The sequence below is a fragment of the Mus musculus genome, chromosome 18, assembly GCF_000001635.26.
Source record: "Mus musculus strain C57BL/6J chromosome 18, GRCm38.p6 C57BL/6J".
NCBI classification, from domain to species: Eukaryota; Metazoa; Chordata; class Mammalia; order Rodentia; family Muridae; genus Mus; species Mus musculus.
The window spans coordinates 32066325-32081461 of NC_000084.6; the positions used below are offsets into that span (position 1 = coordinate 32066325).

The 15137-nt window shown below is 41.2% G+C and overlaps 1 protein-coding gene across 4 annotated transcripts in view; it reads left to right on the forward strand.

Annotated features, from left to right (window-relative positions):
• The first annotated feature begins 1001 nt into the window (after positions 1-1001).
• Iws1 (IWS1, SUPT6 interacting protein) overlaps positions 1002-15137 on the forward strand; it is a 37006-nt gene continuing 22870 nt past the window's right edge. For 3 of the 4 annotated variants that reach the window (XR_386017.3, XM_006526292.4, XM_006526291.4), the window contains exons 1-3: positions 1002-1715; positions 3783-3898; positions 13347-14253. Coding sequence is in view for 3 of the 4 variants with exons in the window: in XM_006526292.4 (XP_006526355.1) it covers positions 1682-1715; positions 3783-3898; positions 13347-14253 (1057 nt within the window). In the remaining variant the exon portion in view is untranslated. The remainder of the gene's footprint in view (positions 1716-3782; positions 3899-13346; positions 14254-15137) is intronic. The other variant, NM_173441.3, reaches the window with a different exon arrangement.

A 15137-nucleotide genomic window follows, 5' to 3' on the forward strand; every position in this document is an offset into this window, starting at 1 on the left:
GCCTGACCTAAGAAAAAACTGTTGGATCTGCCTGAGAACATACTTGAGTTACATACTTGGGCACAGGCTTACCTAGAATCCCTTTGCCAAGGGTAACCTATCCCTTGGTATCCCATGCAGCAAGTTGTATATTTAGTTTCAGGTCTTATAAGCATCCCTAGGGCTAAAATAAACCACCAGTCTACCCCTATCTGAACCAAAAGGGATAACATTAATTCCAATCCTGTTGGGACTCCATTAAGTACAACATAGTCAACTTGCTCAACAAATCAAGGTTGAGCTAACACCGGTACAGGATAGCATTGAAAAATCCCAGACAGGTGAACTCCCTGGCAGCCGTGGTATTACAAAATAGATGGGGATTAAATCTCATTGTGGCAGAGGGAGTAGGAATCTGTGCTGTTGGCAGGGGGGTGTGTGTGTGAAATGTTCTTTCTACACGAATTTATCAGGTGTCAAAGAACAGCAGACAGCTTTTTAAAAAAGAAAGAACAGTATCACAAGCCAGATACTCCCCATTAGACTGGACAGGCTTCTGGAGCACTTGGGGAACAGGAATAATCCTTTTTATTGAACCCTTTATCATGATAGCTCTAATCTTCTATCCTTGTATTTTGAAATTCCCCTCTAAGCTGTTGCAACAAAGAGTATAAGCCATTACTGCCTCAAGCTATCACTCAAGTCTTCCTGACTGAGGACTAGAAACCAGTTACTCAGTGTACTTACCCCTTCATCAAGGTTTTATCAGGGACTGTTTTGGTTAAGACAGGGTTTCTCTGTGTAGCCCTGGCTGTCATGGAACTTACTCTGTAGACCAGGCTGGCTTCGAACTTAAGAGATCCCCTTACCCTTGTTTCCTGAGTGCTAGGATTAGAAGGTCTGCTTCACCACCTCCTGGTTATCATGGGCTCTTAAGACAAAGATCTGTACTTGTTGACCAGATGGTTTTTCAGTTATAATTTAGTTATTTTGTAAAGAAAGAAAGATCATGAAAAGTTTTATAAGGACTAGTCAGTCATCTTTATTACCTTATCTTATTTTTAACTTTCTGGGCGAAGGGAATCCAACCTTTGAACTACAAGTCCCAGAGAACAACTCGCTACTTTCTTTCTAAACTATGGGCGGGAATTGGAACTACAGTTATTTGGCTGAATGTTAAAATGTAATTTTAGCGAGTTTTCATTTTTTCCCAAGAACTAAAATGTTTTTCAAGGCAAGCCCGAACTCAGAGCCAAGGGAGTAACATTACTCCTCCTGGCGACAGACCAAACCCGGCCGAGGCCGGTATTTAACTAGAGCCGAACTTCCCGCGTCCACTCAGTTCTCCCGGCAGTCTCTGTCCCGGCGGTGCCATGGCGTCATATTACCATAGCGTATCCTGATTGGCCGACAGCAGGGTGACGGCGCCTGCGCATTGCATTTCTCTGAGGGCCGTGGGTAGACGCCATTTTGGCCCCAGAGGTGCTTCTGGGAAGTTGAGCGCGATTCTTGGTTTTGCCGGCCGGTGAGGCACGGCCCTGTGGAGTAGCTGGCGTGAAGCGTCGGCGTCCGCCGCCGCCGACCTCTCCGGAGTCTCGGGCGAGGCAGAAGCGCGCCGCGGCGGAGAGAGGTCACTCGGCCAGGAAGGACGTGACGGGGGCGGCGCGTGGCGCGGACACTCCCCGCCGAGAGCCCGCCTGCCATGGACTCGGAGTACTACAGCGGGGACCAGTCAGGTGGGTCGGGACGGGGAGGACCGCGCTGCGGCGAGGAGAAGAGCTCTCCGTCGGGGCCCAGCACCCGAAAGCCCGCCGTCAGCATCCATGCCCTGGTGAAGTCCCTTCCTGCCGCCTCCTCAGGTGTCCCGGCGACGAGGGGCGGGGCGGAGCCTGGGCGAGCGAACCCCAAAGGGGAGCTTCCGGTCCAGGAAGGTCTACCAGGGAATAGACACGGCTTTTAAAGGGAATCGCCCGGAGTTGAGGTTTCCCGGTTCGATGGGGGACAGGAATCATCCTTAGACTCTTTTTACCCAGTTAGGTCTAATTTAATCTTTCCTGTGATCCTGCCTTCCCGGGAAGAAAGGGCGGGGTCTTTTTAAGTTCACACACACACATTTTAAAGCAAGGAACGAGTCCCCTGGTACTTGGAGTGACTTTCGTGCCTTCAGCATGAAATCGGCTCCACTATGCTAGGCACCGTAGACGAAGACATGAACAAGGCAAGGGCCTGCTGGGTAAAAACAGCCGTATGCCGATCTCTTTTGGACTTTTGTCTCAAAAGTACTGGACAAATAGTTTAGCATTAAGCTGTTTTCTGTTTTGCCTTTGACAGCAGTGATGATAACAGACTCCGTTATCCTGAACCTCAACTGTTGTTTTGCCTACATACCAAAATATGTTTTCAGTTCATTGGCATTTTAAAATTAAGTTCAAAAATAATTCTGTGTAAATGGTGGGTAGGCTATGTTACATGAAAAAAAAAATCGAGGTAGCAAAAAGATGACAGTACCCTAACACACATAAACACACACCTCTTTTTAGCTGTTTAGGTCGTTTTTGGTTGTTTTTTTTTTTTTTTTTTTGAGACAGCTTACTCTGTAACCCTGGCTGGCCTCAAACTCACTTTGTAGACCAGGCTGCCCTGGAATCCACAGAGATCAGAGATCAGCCTGCCTCTGCCTCTGCCTCCTCGTTGCTAGAATTAAAGGTGAATGCCTAGTTGCCCTTCTGATTTTAATTATTTTATGTCTGTATTATGGCTCTCTAGTTATGTATTTTTTATTTTTATTTTTTTGCCATTCGGTGTTTTCCCATTATTCCAGAATAGTAATTTAGCTCCTTATCTGCCCTCACCTCTCCAGCCGTTTATCCATTTGAAAAAACAATTGTTAAGACGTTCCAAAACTATTTTTTATTGTTACTCTATAAACTTTGTTTTTTTGAGACAGGGTTTCTCTGTGTAACAGCCCTGGCTGTCATGGAACTCACTCTGTAGACCAGGCTGGCCTCGAACTCACAGAGATCCTCCTGCCTCTGCTTCCTTAGTGCTGGGATCAAAGGCGTGCGCCACCATGCCCAGGTGTAAACTTTACTCTTAAGGTGAATTGAATATCTCATTAGTATGAAAGTAATTCCATTTCTTATACTCCTTTTTTGCTTTCTTGTACTTGGCTGTTTCATTTAACTTTTATTTGTTTACTTATTTGTTTCTTAAACTGCTAATCAAGTCTTATGCCTTCCAATACCCCTAAGTACCTCTCAAGGAGAATCTTACTTTGTATTTTTAAGATATTGGCTAAGGTTAGGTAACAATACTATTCATTCTATCAAATTATAGTTTATATACTTCAATGAATTTTTATTATTTCTGGACTGAAGTTCCTTGTGCTCTCCATTCATAAGCAAGCGCTTCCTGTATACCATGTAACAGACAATATTCTGGGCTCCAAAGATTAAGTTATGAGTCAAAAAACTCCAGTAAACAAAATAACTTAAGTCACGTAGTGCATTAGAACGTGGTAAATGCCTTAGAAAGATAGACAATAAAACAATAGAAACTATAATTTAGATGATTTCTAACTTGGCATTTAGTATTTGTTCTGGCCTTCACCTTTATGAAATATTTTCACTGTTTCGTGTGCTGCATCATGTGGTGGTAGTTGTTAGCATTTATACGAGCATTCTCTTGTTCAGAACCTTTGCCCAGTTTAACTGTAGATGCTCATTTTAACTGTAATCATAAACATTATTACAGATGCCATCCACTGTACACCCTGAGTGGGGTTTTGTTTTGTTTTTAAGCAGATGATGGTGGTGCAACCCCAGTACAGGACGAGCGGGATTCAGGGTCAGATGGTGAGGATGGTGTAACCGAGCAGCACTCCGGATCCGACACTGGAAGTGTAGACCACCACTCAGAGGTACAGTGTCTTCGTGGGCCTTTCCCTACACTTCAAATGCCCTGAAAGAAAGTGTAAAAATTGGTAGAGGCATTTTTAAAATGAGTAGGGATAGTCTGGTCATCCGAAGATCACAGAGAAGAAAGTTCTCTTGGGTTAAATTTCAAATACTAGGCAGTTTTCAGCTATGCTTGTTTATTCAGTGTATGACGTTAGCAGGCTTCAGCACCCGTAAATAATATTTGGCAAGGGCAGTAAGCAGTCAGAAATATCACTTGACATGATCAGTGGGATATGATTTATTAAGGTTTATGTCAGGAATTAGACTGGTTTGATCTATAGCAAGGTCTAGGATTATAACTCAAATGTGTACTGCTTTGCTGTGTTTGTTGTGGTTTGTTATTGTGTTACTTGGGATTAAGCCCAGGGCCTTGCATCTGCTAGGAAAGTAAACACTCTACCACTGAGCTGCCTTTCATTTTTTTTAATTATATTTACTTGGAGGTCAGTGCAGAGCATGCTTAGGGCGTGAAGGTCAAAGGACAACTTGCAGAAATTAGTTCTCTCCTTCCACCAAGTGGGTTCTGAGGATCGAATTTAGGTTATCAGCTTTAGTGACAAATGCCTTCACAAATGGAACCATCTAGCCAGCATTATTTTTATCGTTAAGACAGAATCTTGCTAAATTGCCCAGGCTAGAGCCTTGAACTCTTCATGTAACCCAAGCTAGCCTTGAATTTTTGGCTCTTCTGCTTTAGCAAACTCCTATATAGCTGGGATTATAGGCGTGTATAACCATACTTAGGACAAATGTAGCATTAAAAGCTGTTTCAGTTTAATAACCATATAGTAAAATGTATATACATCCTAATATTTAACATTTGTCCTAAATATTTTTGAAGCTACTTAATATACCTTTCTAGTCATATAACCTTTCAGTATTAATAACATAAAACTGTAATTTCCCAGGAAATCAGCATACATCTTTGATAGGTATACACGGAAACAAATAAGAATGATAAAGGTGAATGGATTTTTGTAAGAATTTTATGACTGATATTTTTATTATATAAGCATAGAAGATTGTCCAATTTTAAATAGTAGATATATCTTAGAAATTATACTGGGCTGCAGAGATGGTTTAATGGTTTCCAGCACTTGCTGCTCTTCCAGAGGTCCTGAGTTCAATTCCCAGCAACCACATAGTGGCTCACAGCCATCTACAATGGGATCTGATGCCCTTTTCTGCCATGCAGGTGTGCATGCAGATAAAGCACTCATACACAAAGTAAGTAAATACAATCTTTTACAAAAAGAAAAGAAATTGCTGGACAGTGGTGGTGCATGCCTTTAATTCCAGCATTTGGGAAGCAGAGGCAGGTGGATTTCTGAGTTCGAAGCCAGCCTGGTCTACAGAGTGAGTTCCAGGGCAGCCAGGGCTACACAGAGAAACCATGTCTCAAAAAAACAAAAACAAAAACAAAAACAAAAAACAAAGAAAGAAAGAAAGCAAGCAAGCAAGCAAGCAAGCCAGCCAGCCAGCCGGGCGTGGTGGCGCACGCCTTTAATCCCAGCACTCAGGAGGCAGAGGCAGGCGGATTTCTGAGTTCGAGGCCAGCCTGGTCTACAAAGTGAGCTCCAGGACAGCCAGAGCTATAAAGAGAAACCCTGTCTCGAAAAACCAAAAAAAAAAAAAAAAAAAAAAAAAGAAAGAAAGAACGAAAGAAAAGAAAAGAAAAGAAAAGAAATTATACTAACTCTGTTATTATAGACCTGTTGGGTTTTGTTTTTTTTTTTTTTTTTTAGTGTATACATTCACATTCATATATACATCGAACTTACTTACTGACCACCTGTTGTGTGTCATGCTTTTTTAAAAGGTGCTTTGGACATACAGTGTCCAAAAACATAAGAATCAAAATCCCATTGTTTATTTTCCAGTGGAAGGAGAAAGACATTACATTACACACATACACACACACACAAATATATTTATAGTATCTTATATTCCTATATATTTTGTGTTACAACCATATATTTATATTATACATAAGGATATATTTAAAATATATATAATATATAATATATTTAATGTTTAAAATATATATTATATAAGTATGTATTATAGATGATATGTAATATATTTTAAATTATGTAGTCTATTAGAAAGTGACAAATAGAAAGAACAAAAATAGAGCAATGCAGGGTACAAAGATGGAAGCTAGTCTTCCATGTTTAGTAGGTCCGTGTAGGCCTTATTGCAGAGGGGACATTTAAAGGGGATGATTGAGGAAGGATGCCAAAGAAATAGCCATTTAGGCCTGTGTCTGTAGAGGAGGAACATTCCTGCCAGTGGTAGTGTGTTTGAATTCCCCAAGGGCCACCAAGGAGCAAGTGTAGGGTAGGGACTGTAATCTATGAGAGGCGTGGGAGGTCAGCAAATTGCAGGTTTAGAATGTCTTATTTAGGTGTTTTGATGTCACTCAGTGTTAGAGGCTCTTAAATAAATTAAATTCTATTTTTAATTAATGACAGGTAAGAATTATTAATAGTGTAGGGACTGCGAAGATGACTCAGTGGTTAAAAGTACCTGCTGCTCTTCCAGGTTCAGTGTGCAGTACTCATGTCAGGGTTATCTCTAGCTTCAAGCAGTCTCACACTCCTTTCTAACCTACAGGCACAAAACACACACACACACACACACACACACACACACACACACACACACTAAAAGTTAGATTTCTTTATAATTTATTTAATATGAATGTGTTGCCTCAACGTGTATCAGTGTACCATGTGCATGCCTGGTACCATCAGAGGACAGAAAGGATTATTAGGTCCCTTGGAACTGGAGTTACAGACAGTTCTGAGTGACCAAGTGGGTACTGGGAATTGAACCTGGTCCTCTTGGAAGAGCAGCTTGTGCACTTAACCTCTGAGCCATCTCTTTATCCCCCTAAAAAAATGTTAAAACAGAATTATTAATAGTGTAAAGTTTCCTTCATCTTTTTTTTATGTGTGTGCATGTGTTGAGTGTTTTGCCTGCATGTATGTCTGTGTTCTGTGTGTGTGCTTGCTACCTGCAGAGGCCGGAAGAAGATGTCAGAGATCCTGGGAATGGAGTTACAGACACATGTGACCCACCATGTGGGTGCTGAGAATTGAACCCAGGTCCTCTGAAAGAACAGCCAGTGCCTGTGTCAGCTTAGAGCCTGTTAAGGTGGCCATCGCATAGCCTCATACTTGGTGGTAAACATTGACAGTTGCTTCTGTAACTGATACATATCCTAAAGAAGTAAATGTACATGTGGAAAACTTGGAAATGAAATCATTTTAAAGAAAGAAATTAAGATTGACATATTGTCTCAGAAATGGCCTGTAGAAATTATTTCTCCTACATATTAGCCTCCCCTCCTGCATATAAACTGTATATATCTTTTAAGTTACTTAAGATATTATGTATATTTTGTGTCTGTATATTATTTTTATCTCTTTGCTTAAAATAACATATTAAATATTTCTCCATGTCATTAAGAATCTCACTATGTGTAATTTAATAATTTCATAATGTGATTATAACAGTACAGTCACCCTTGTGTCCATGAAAATTGATTCCAGGACTTTGCTTCATCCCTGCCATCTGAAACCCACATCAAGGATGCTCACTCACATTGCATACTACAAATGACACAAGAGATGAAGTGTGTGGCTTAGTGATAGAGTGTGTTCTTGGCATGTACAGGTCTTGGGTTCTTACTACATTTAAAATGGTAAACCAAGCAAAGTGAGTGGCTCATGCCTGAAATTCTAGCACCTTGGAAATAGGATTGCTGTGAGATGAAGGCTAGCCTAGGCTACTAAGTGAGTTCCCTGTCTAAAAAACAAAAATTTTTAAGGTATAGTTCTTGTGTAATAGACACATTGTTCTCTATTTTTTTCAGTCATTACTAGATTCTTTACCATACATGTTCAGGGGATAGTGACAAAGTTCTGTGCCTAACTACATAGTAACATCCACAAGGTACTGTTAGTTTTTAGCCTGTGCTCTGGTTTGTTAAGTGCTTATTTGGTGGTCCTCTCATTATTGTTGGCTTTTAAACTGTCAGAGCTCCCTTTTTCCTTCACCACACCAGGATAGTGAAGTTCTTTGCTGCTCCTTGTTTTGAATAATGCATTGTGATTTATATTGCTTTATAAAATAATCCCACCAAATCCTGGCTCCTTAGAATGAGTAGTTCTAAGAACAGTGTTAACCATTATTCTAATCCAATCCAAGAATGACTTCTAGCTGTCTTTTTTATTATTTATGTGTATTGTGTGTTTTTCCTCTGTGTGTGCCTGGGTACCTGGTTCATTCATGGTATCTGCAGAGCCAGAAGAATGCATCAGATCCCTTGGAACTGGAATTAGAAACTATTCTGAACTACTGTGTATATTCTGGAAATCTGGTCCTCCAGTAAAGTCTAGCCCTTCTTCCTAATTGTCTTAGTCCCTGGTGCTGTCCAGCAAACTAACTTGCCTATAGTGTAGCCTGTGTCAAGAATCTCTTCCCAAGTGCTTTCTGCCACAATTTCCTTAAACCTGGCTATATGTGAAATCCATTTCTCTGGTGAAGTGATCAAGAATGATTTAGCTTGCCGGGCGGTGGTGGTGCCCGCCTTTAATCCCAGCACTTGGGAGGCAGAGGCCGATTTCTAAGTTCGAGGCCAGCCTGGTCTACAAAGTGAGTTCCAGGACAGCCAGGGCTACACAGAGAAACCCTGTCTCGGAAAACAAAAAACAAACAAACAAAAAAAAGAGTGATTTAGTTTAAGCCTGTTTTTTTCCAGTGCTCCAGAAGCTGAGCTCTCAGCCAGAGTAGGAATGAGGTAGCATCTCATTACCTTGTTCTAACAAGCTGGAGGAAGAGTGACAGTGTCTGAGGTACACAGCCTTTGATTAAGGATGGCACAGAAGATAGCATTCCCTAATCTGGAATGCATTTACCCAGGATTTAGCCTCCATTCTAGTCATGTTAAGGCATGTTTTTGCTTCCAAAAAGAAAGCTATCTGGGGGTGGGGGTGGGGTGGGAGTGGTAATAGGGCCTGAGTTTATGATTGGTCTAGAATAGGATCTCTACCTTAGAATCATAAACTGTGAGATTGGAAGGAAAATAATCTTGACTCTGATATTACAGACTCTGCCTCTTGCTGAATTTAGAAGTTTCTCCATTTTTTACCTGATTGAGAGGAGTCTGGAGATTCCTGGCTGAAGGTCATTGAACTTCCCCTGGCCCATTCTGGAGTGTGAAGGAGGATGACCATGGGTAGTTACTGCTGTTTGGCAACTCTTGCCTCTTGTAGACCCAGTCTTAATGTTTTTCTGACATCCTAGTAAGAGCAAACCTTGCACGGAATGGAGACCAGAGTTTCTACTGTGCAGAGAGAACGTTATGAAGTACCACATCCATCTGCCTGCCACTCTTGGAAAAGGAAATGTAACAAAAACCCATGATACTTTCAAATTGTGTGCTGTCTAGGGCTTTGTTTTTGAACCAGAGTCTCAAAATATGGCTAGCCTGGAACTTGCTCTGTAGATCAAGCTGTGTTCAGCTTCTATGAGGCCAGAAGAGAGCATCAGGTATTCTTGAATTGTAGTTATGACTCACCATGTGGGTACTGGGAACTGAATACAGGTCCTCTGGAAGAACAATGAGTGCTCTTTGCCAGAGTCATCTTTCTGACTCCCTTTGTGTGGAATTTATACAAGTACTTTTTCATGATATAACAAATAGGTGGCTAGAGAGATAGCTCAGTGATTTACAGCATTTGCTGCTCTTCGAGAGGACACAGGTTCAATTCCTAGGACTCACATGGTGACTCACAACTACCTGTCACTCCACTTCCAGGGGATCTGATGCCTTCTTCTGGCTCTGCAGGCACCTGGCACACATGCAGTGCACTTACAAACACACACAATTTTCTCTGCAGGCAAAACAATCATGCATATAAAATAAACAAATTTAATTAGAAAAAGTGGTGTTTGATCTTAAGGTCAATCAATGTATGATGGGATGGTAGAGTCTCATTTTTTGGCAATGTAGAAATAGAAGGTGCTGTGGGGTATTAAAGAATAATGACTAGCTAGCTCTATGTCATAGGATATGTTGTGCTGTTTTGAAAGATTTATGATTAATATAACTAGTAAGGATTTGTTATTAGCAGCTTTTCGTGTATTTAATGTTTTGAGCAACTCTTTAAAGTACAGTTACTAGCCAGGCTTTAATCCCAGTACTTGGGAGGCAGAAGCAGGTGGGATCTCTGTGAGTTTGAGGCCAGCCTGGTCTACAGAGTGAGTTCAGGTCAGCCAGCGCTACACAGAGAAACCCTGTCTGGAAAAAGAAATGAATGGACGGCAAGGAAGGAAGAAAAAAAATGTGTAATTACTATCTCTGACTATCACATAGTGGAGGAAGGGGCTTTGAGGCATTAAGCAGACTTCCCTAGGTCACAGGATAATGTGGCAGGGCTATGATTTTGACCCCAGGCTGTACTATGGCTCAAGTCTGTGTTCTTAATTTTCACATTACATTGCACAAAGTCTATTCTTTGTAGAAGAGAAGATGGAAAAGGAAGGCTTTACATGTGAGGAGTATTCTTGCTAAGCTTTATGGCTGCCAAGTTTTATGAAAATAAAACATGTGTGAAAGGCAGGGAGGCAGCAGTGAGATGAAGAGTTGTGTGTCAAGACGAGTATGAGGAGGCAGGCGGGGTTGTTGCAGATCTGTGTAAAAATCAGTTTTCTACTCATCAGGACTGCTTTTGTTTTTTGACACTGTAAGGTAGCTTTTGACAGATGGGGGATATTCTAAAATGTAGCTTCGTTTTTTTATATCTTAATGGTAAAAAATGAAGTTTTAAGACATTGCAATTCTCTCTGGGAGTTTACATTGGATTAATAGTATTGTGCTATTTTATGATTTTTCTTAAGACTCTTCTTTCCCCTCTCTCCTCATAATACAAATCATTGCTGTACAGCAGTTTGCTTTTCACTTTAAGAATGTCAGTTGAGGCTAGGAGATTGCTCAGCAGTTAAAGGCTAAGGCTTACAACCAAAAGGACAGTTATTTCTGTTATATGCTATGGAGCTAGTCTGTAAGAATGTGAATACTATTTGAATGCTAAAATGAACAAGATATTTATGATAGATAGCCAATATTTATAACTGGAGCATGAATTATTACAAAGAAAGCTTGGGACACAGACCCTCAGAGTGCTCAGTTTTTTCTGACCATTCTAACTGGGAATTTTTTGCCTTAAGAAGATGACATTTGGGCTAGGTATCTAGCTGAGTAGATAAGAGTGCTTGCTTAGAACATTATAAGACCCTAAGTACAATGCCTACTACCATATAACCTAGATGTAGGTGTGCATGCCTATAATCCCAGCTCTCAGGAAGTAGAAGCAGGAAGGATCAGAAGTTCAAGGTTATCTAGCCTCAGCTACAAAGCAAGCCTGAGGCCAATCTGAAATACTTGAGACCCTGTTTGAATAAAAACAATGTTTCTTAAGAAATTTTATGACAATTTGTTGTTTTTTTATACTCATGTTTGATTTCTGTTTTTTTCTTAGAGTTTAGTTTTCAGTTTGACTGCTAAAATTCTAAAATATTTTGATAACTTTTAAACCTTTTAGCTACATAGTTTCTGTTTCTAATATCATCTTCTCAAATTCTATAATGTCTTTGTCTCCTGCTAGAGTCTCTTGGGAGTAGTTCTTTCTCTTTTTTTCTTTTTGGTTTTGTTTGTATTGGGACAGGGCCTCACTCTGTAGCTCTGCTTGGCCTGGGACTGCACTATTTAGACCAGGCTAGCCTTGTGCTCCTAGAGATCTGACTGCTTCTGTTTCCCAGGTTCTGAGATTGAAGATGTGTGCTTACATGCCCAGAACTAGCTCTTTCTTGACTGAAGTGGTTGCTCTATTTCATCCTTTCATGCCACATAATGGATGAGTGTCTGGATATTTATAAAGCTCATTTAAAAAAATGATAGAACAGGTGGTAGTGGTAGGTGCCCTTAATCCTAGCACTTGAGAGGCAGAGAGGCAGGAGGATCTGTTGAGATGGAAGCCAGCCTGGTCTACAGAGTGAATTCCAGAACAGCCAGGGCTACATACAGAAACCCTGTCTTGAAATATCTCCCAAAAGGAGGATGGTGCTGGGGTAGAGCTGGGTGGTAGAGCTGACCTAGCATGTGTGAAGTCTTGAGTTCAGTTACCAGTGCTGAAAAAAAAAAAAAAAAAAAAAAGAAAAGAAAAGAAGAGAAAAAGTCTTAAGTAAAAATGATAGGAGCCAGGTGTTCATGTAGTGCACACCTTTGACCCTAGCACTCAAGAGACAGAGGGAGACAGATCTCTCTGTTCAAGGCCAGTCTGGTCTACGGAGTGAGTGAGTTCCAGGATAGCTAGGGCTACATAGAGAAACCCTGTCTGGATACCTCTACGCCCCTGCCCCAAAATATCTTGTATACCTTCATGGTGGTGGATCAAATTTTTATGTATTTTCTTGTGTTTCCCTGATTTTAGACAAATATTTTCTCAGGGCCAGGACCTGGGAAACATCCACAACTTTGAGTGTAGTATTTATTAAATAAATGTTTGTTTAATTTTGTATTATCCTTTTAAGCCTTTATTATTCATTCACCAAATGTGTATGTACCTGTGCACTAGAGAGCATTCTGTGCTCTAATAGTAGACCTCTGTGATGAAAACAGTTTAAAATGCCTGCCTTTTTAGATGACTTTGTGCATAGTGTTTCACCCGCACTCTGCTGCAATGAGATGTGTGCTAAGGTAAGAGCTCAGAGCTCATGAGATCGCATGTTCTTCCCACAGGCTCTGTGCACGTGTGCTAGCCGCCTGCGTCCTCACTGACAGGGACTCAGTGAGTGCTTACCGAGAGCTCGAGAAAACATTCAAAAAGCTTACAATTTTACACTTCCTAAATTGGTTATATTTCAGTGAATATGTATAGCGGTTATAATTTCTTTGAAATGCTGTGCTGTTGCACTGGTAGTAAAATGAAAACCATTTTTAAGGGTAGATCCAAACTCTCCAAGTTTTATGCTACACTTCTTTGTTTCTTCTTGAGAAGCATATTCCTGCAGTCCTATAAAGATCCCCCTTCTAAATTGGCTGTAGTGGTTTCTTTGGGTCACCAGAATTATGTGAGGAGTTAAGGCTCCATTTTGAACTACTGAGACCCTCCACATCTGGAAGCATGCTATACAGGCTTGATTATACTTCTCTTTGGGAGCTAGACTATGACAGTTCATTTCACAGGCTGGCCTTAATTTAAAGTGATGTGTCTGTAGAGGTATAGGATAAAAAATTCTTTTAGTATTCACAAATTCCTACATCTAAAAAAAATTGCTGAAAAATTTTAAAGTTTCACTGCCTTTTTTGACATTGCTATCTTTTTCTAAATTTTTCAGAATGAAACTAGTGATAGAGAAGATGGCTTGGCCAAGATACATAATGGAACAGACTCTGAGAATGATGAACCTTCCAATGCTAATGCCAGTGACTCTGAAAGTGAGGAGCTTCACAGGCCAAAGGACAGTGACTCTGACTCTGAGGAGCATGCAGAGTCTCCTGCTAGTGATTCTGAAAATGAACCTGTCAACCAACATGGGAGCGACTCTGAAAATGAAGAGCTGCTTAATGGGCATGCCAGTGACTCTGAAAAGGAAGAGGTTAGCAAGCATGCCGCCAGTGACTCTGAAGCTGAGGACACTCTGCAGCCTCAGGTCAGCGAGTCTGACAGTGAAGATCCCCCAAGGCCCCAGGCCAGTGACTCAGAAAATGAGGAGCCTCCCAAACCTCGGATAAGTGACTCGGAGAGTGAGGAGCTCCCCAAACCCCGAGTCAGTGACTCAGAAAGTGAGGACCCTCCAAGGCCCCAGGCCAGTGACTCAGAAAGCGAGGAGCTCCCCAAACCCCGAGTCAGCGACTCTGAAAGTGAGGACCCTCCAAGGCCCCAGGCCAGTGACTCAGAAAGCGAGGAGCTCCCCAAACCCCGAGTCAGCGACTCGGAAAGTGAGGACCCTCAGAAAGGACCTGCTAGTGATTCTGAAGCTGAGGATGCCTCCAGACACAAAGAGAAGCCAGACTCAGATGACAGTGATGGGGAGAATAAGAGGGAAGATTCTGAAGTGCAGAATGAGTCAGATGGCCATACAGACAGAAAAGGACTCCACAGCTCTGACAGCGAGGAGGAAGAACCCAAAAGGCAAAAAATTGACAGTGATGATGATGAAGAAAAGGAGGGGGATGAGGAGAAAGTAGCAAAGCGGAAGGCTGCTGTGCTTTCTGATAGTGAGGATGACGCAGGCAACGCATGTAAGCATTCCTATTGGACTGTCGCTTTCCTTATTGACTCTAGCTACAGCTAGAATACTGGGTCCTCTTCTGGTATGTTTTATTAGCATATATTGATTGTAATGTTAGTTTCTTCATGGCTATTTCACATAAGTACATAATGTATTTTAATCATACTTATCTCATTATCCTGTCTTGTCCAACTCCCTCTCATACTCAGTTTTTACTTTTGTTTTGTAACCAAATGAGTTTTATTAGGTTTACCTTTTGGAAGTTGTGTACTTTTCCAGTGGCTCCACTGCGGAAGAAAATATTTCTCCTTTCCCTACCAACCATTAACTGAGTATAAATCATCAGGGAGGATGGGGCTTCAAAAATTCATCCCTCTACATGGCCATATATTGATGGTCCCAGTCTTGGACAGGTATTCATAGCTGATGTGACAAGGGTGGAACAGCCATGTCATGATTGGAAGTTTCTAGTCCTCACCACCTCCCCACTTCCTCTGACTCTTAGGCTCTCCTTGTTCTTTCTACCTTATTTATTTTCTGAGACTGAGAGGAAGTGATACAGATGTCTCGTTCATGGTTGAGCATTCAATAGTCACTTATTCTCAGCACTTTGACTGGCTTTGAATCTCTAAGGTTAATGTTAGATGTTAGGTCTGTATTGTTTTCCAACATGACATTCTAATTGCCTTATTTTTAATTTTTTTTTTTTTTAAGCTAAGGGTCAAACAAGACCTTGTGCTTGGTGGTAGGCAGGTGCTGAATCACAGAGTTAAATCCCAACACCTAGCATGATATTCTAAAATATAATGAAAACACTCATTTCCCTCTCCTATCATTGGCTAAATTTTCTTTGAGTTATTCTAACTTCACTGTATTAACTTCTGTGTGCTTGAA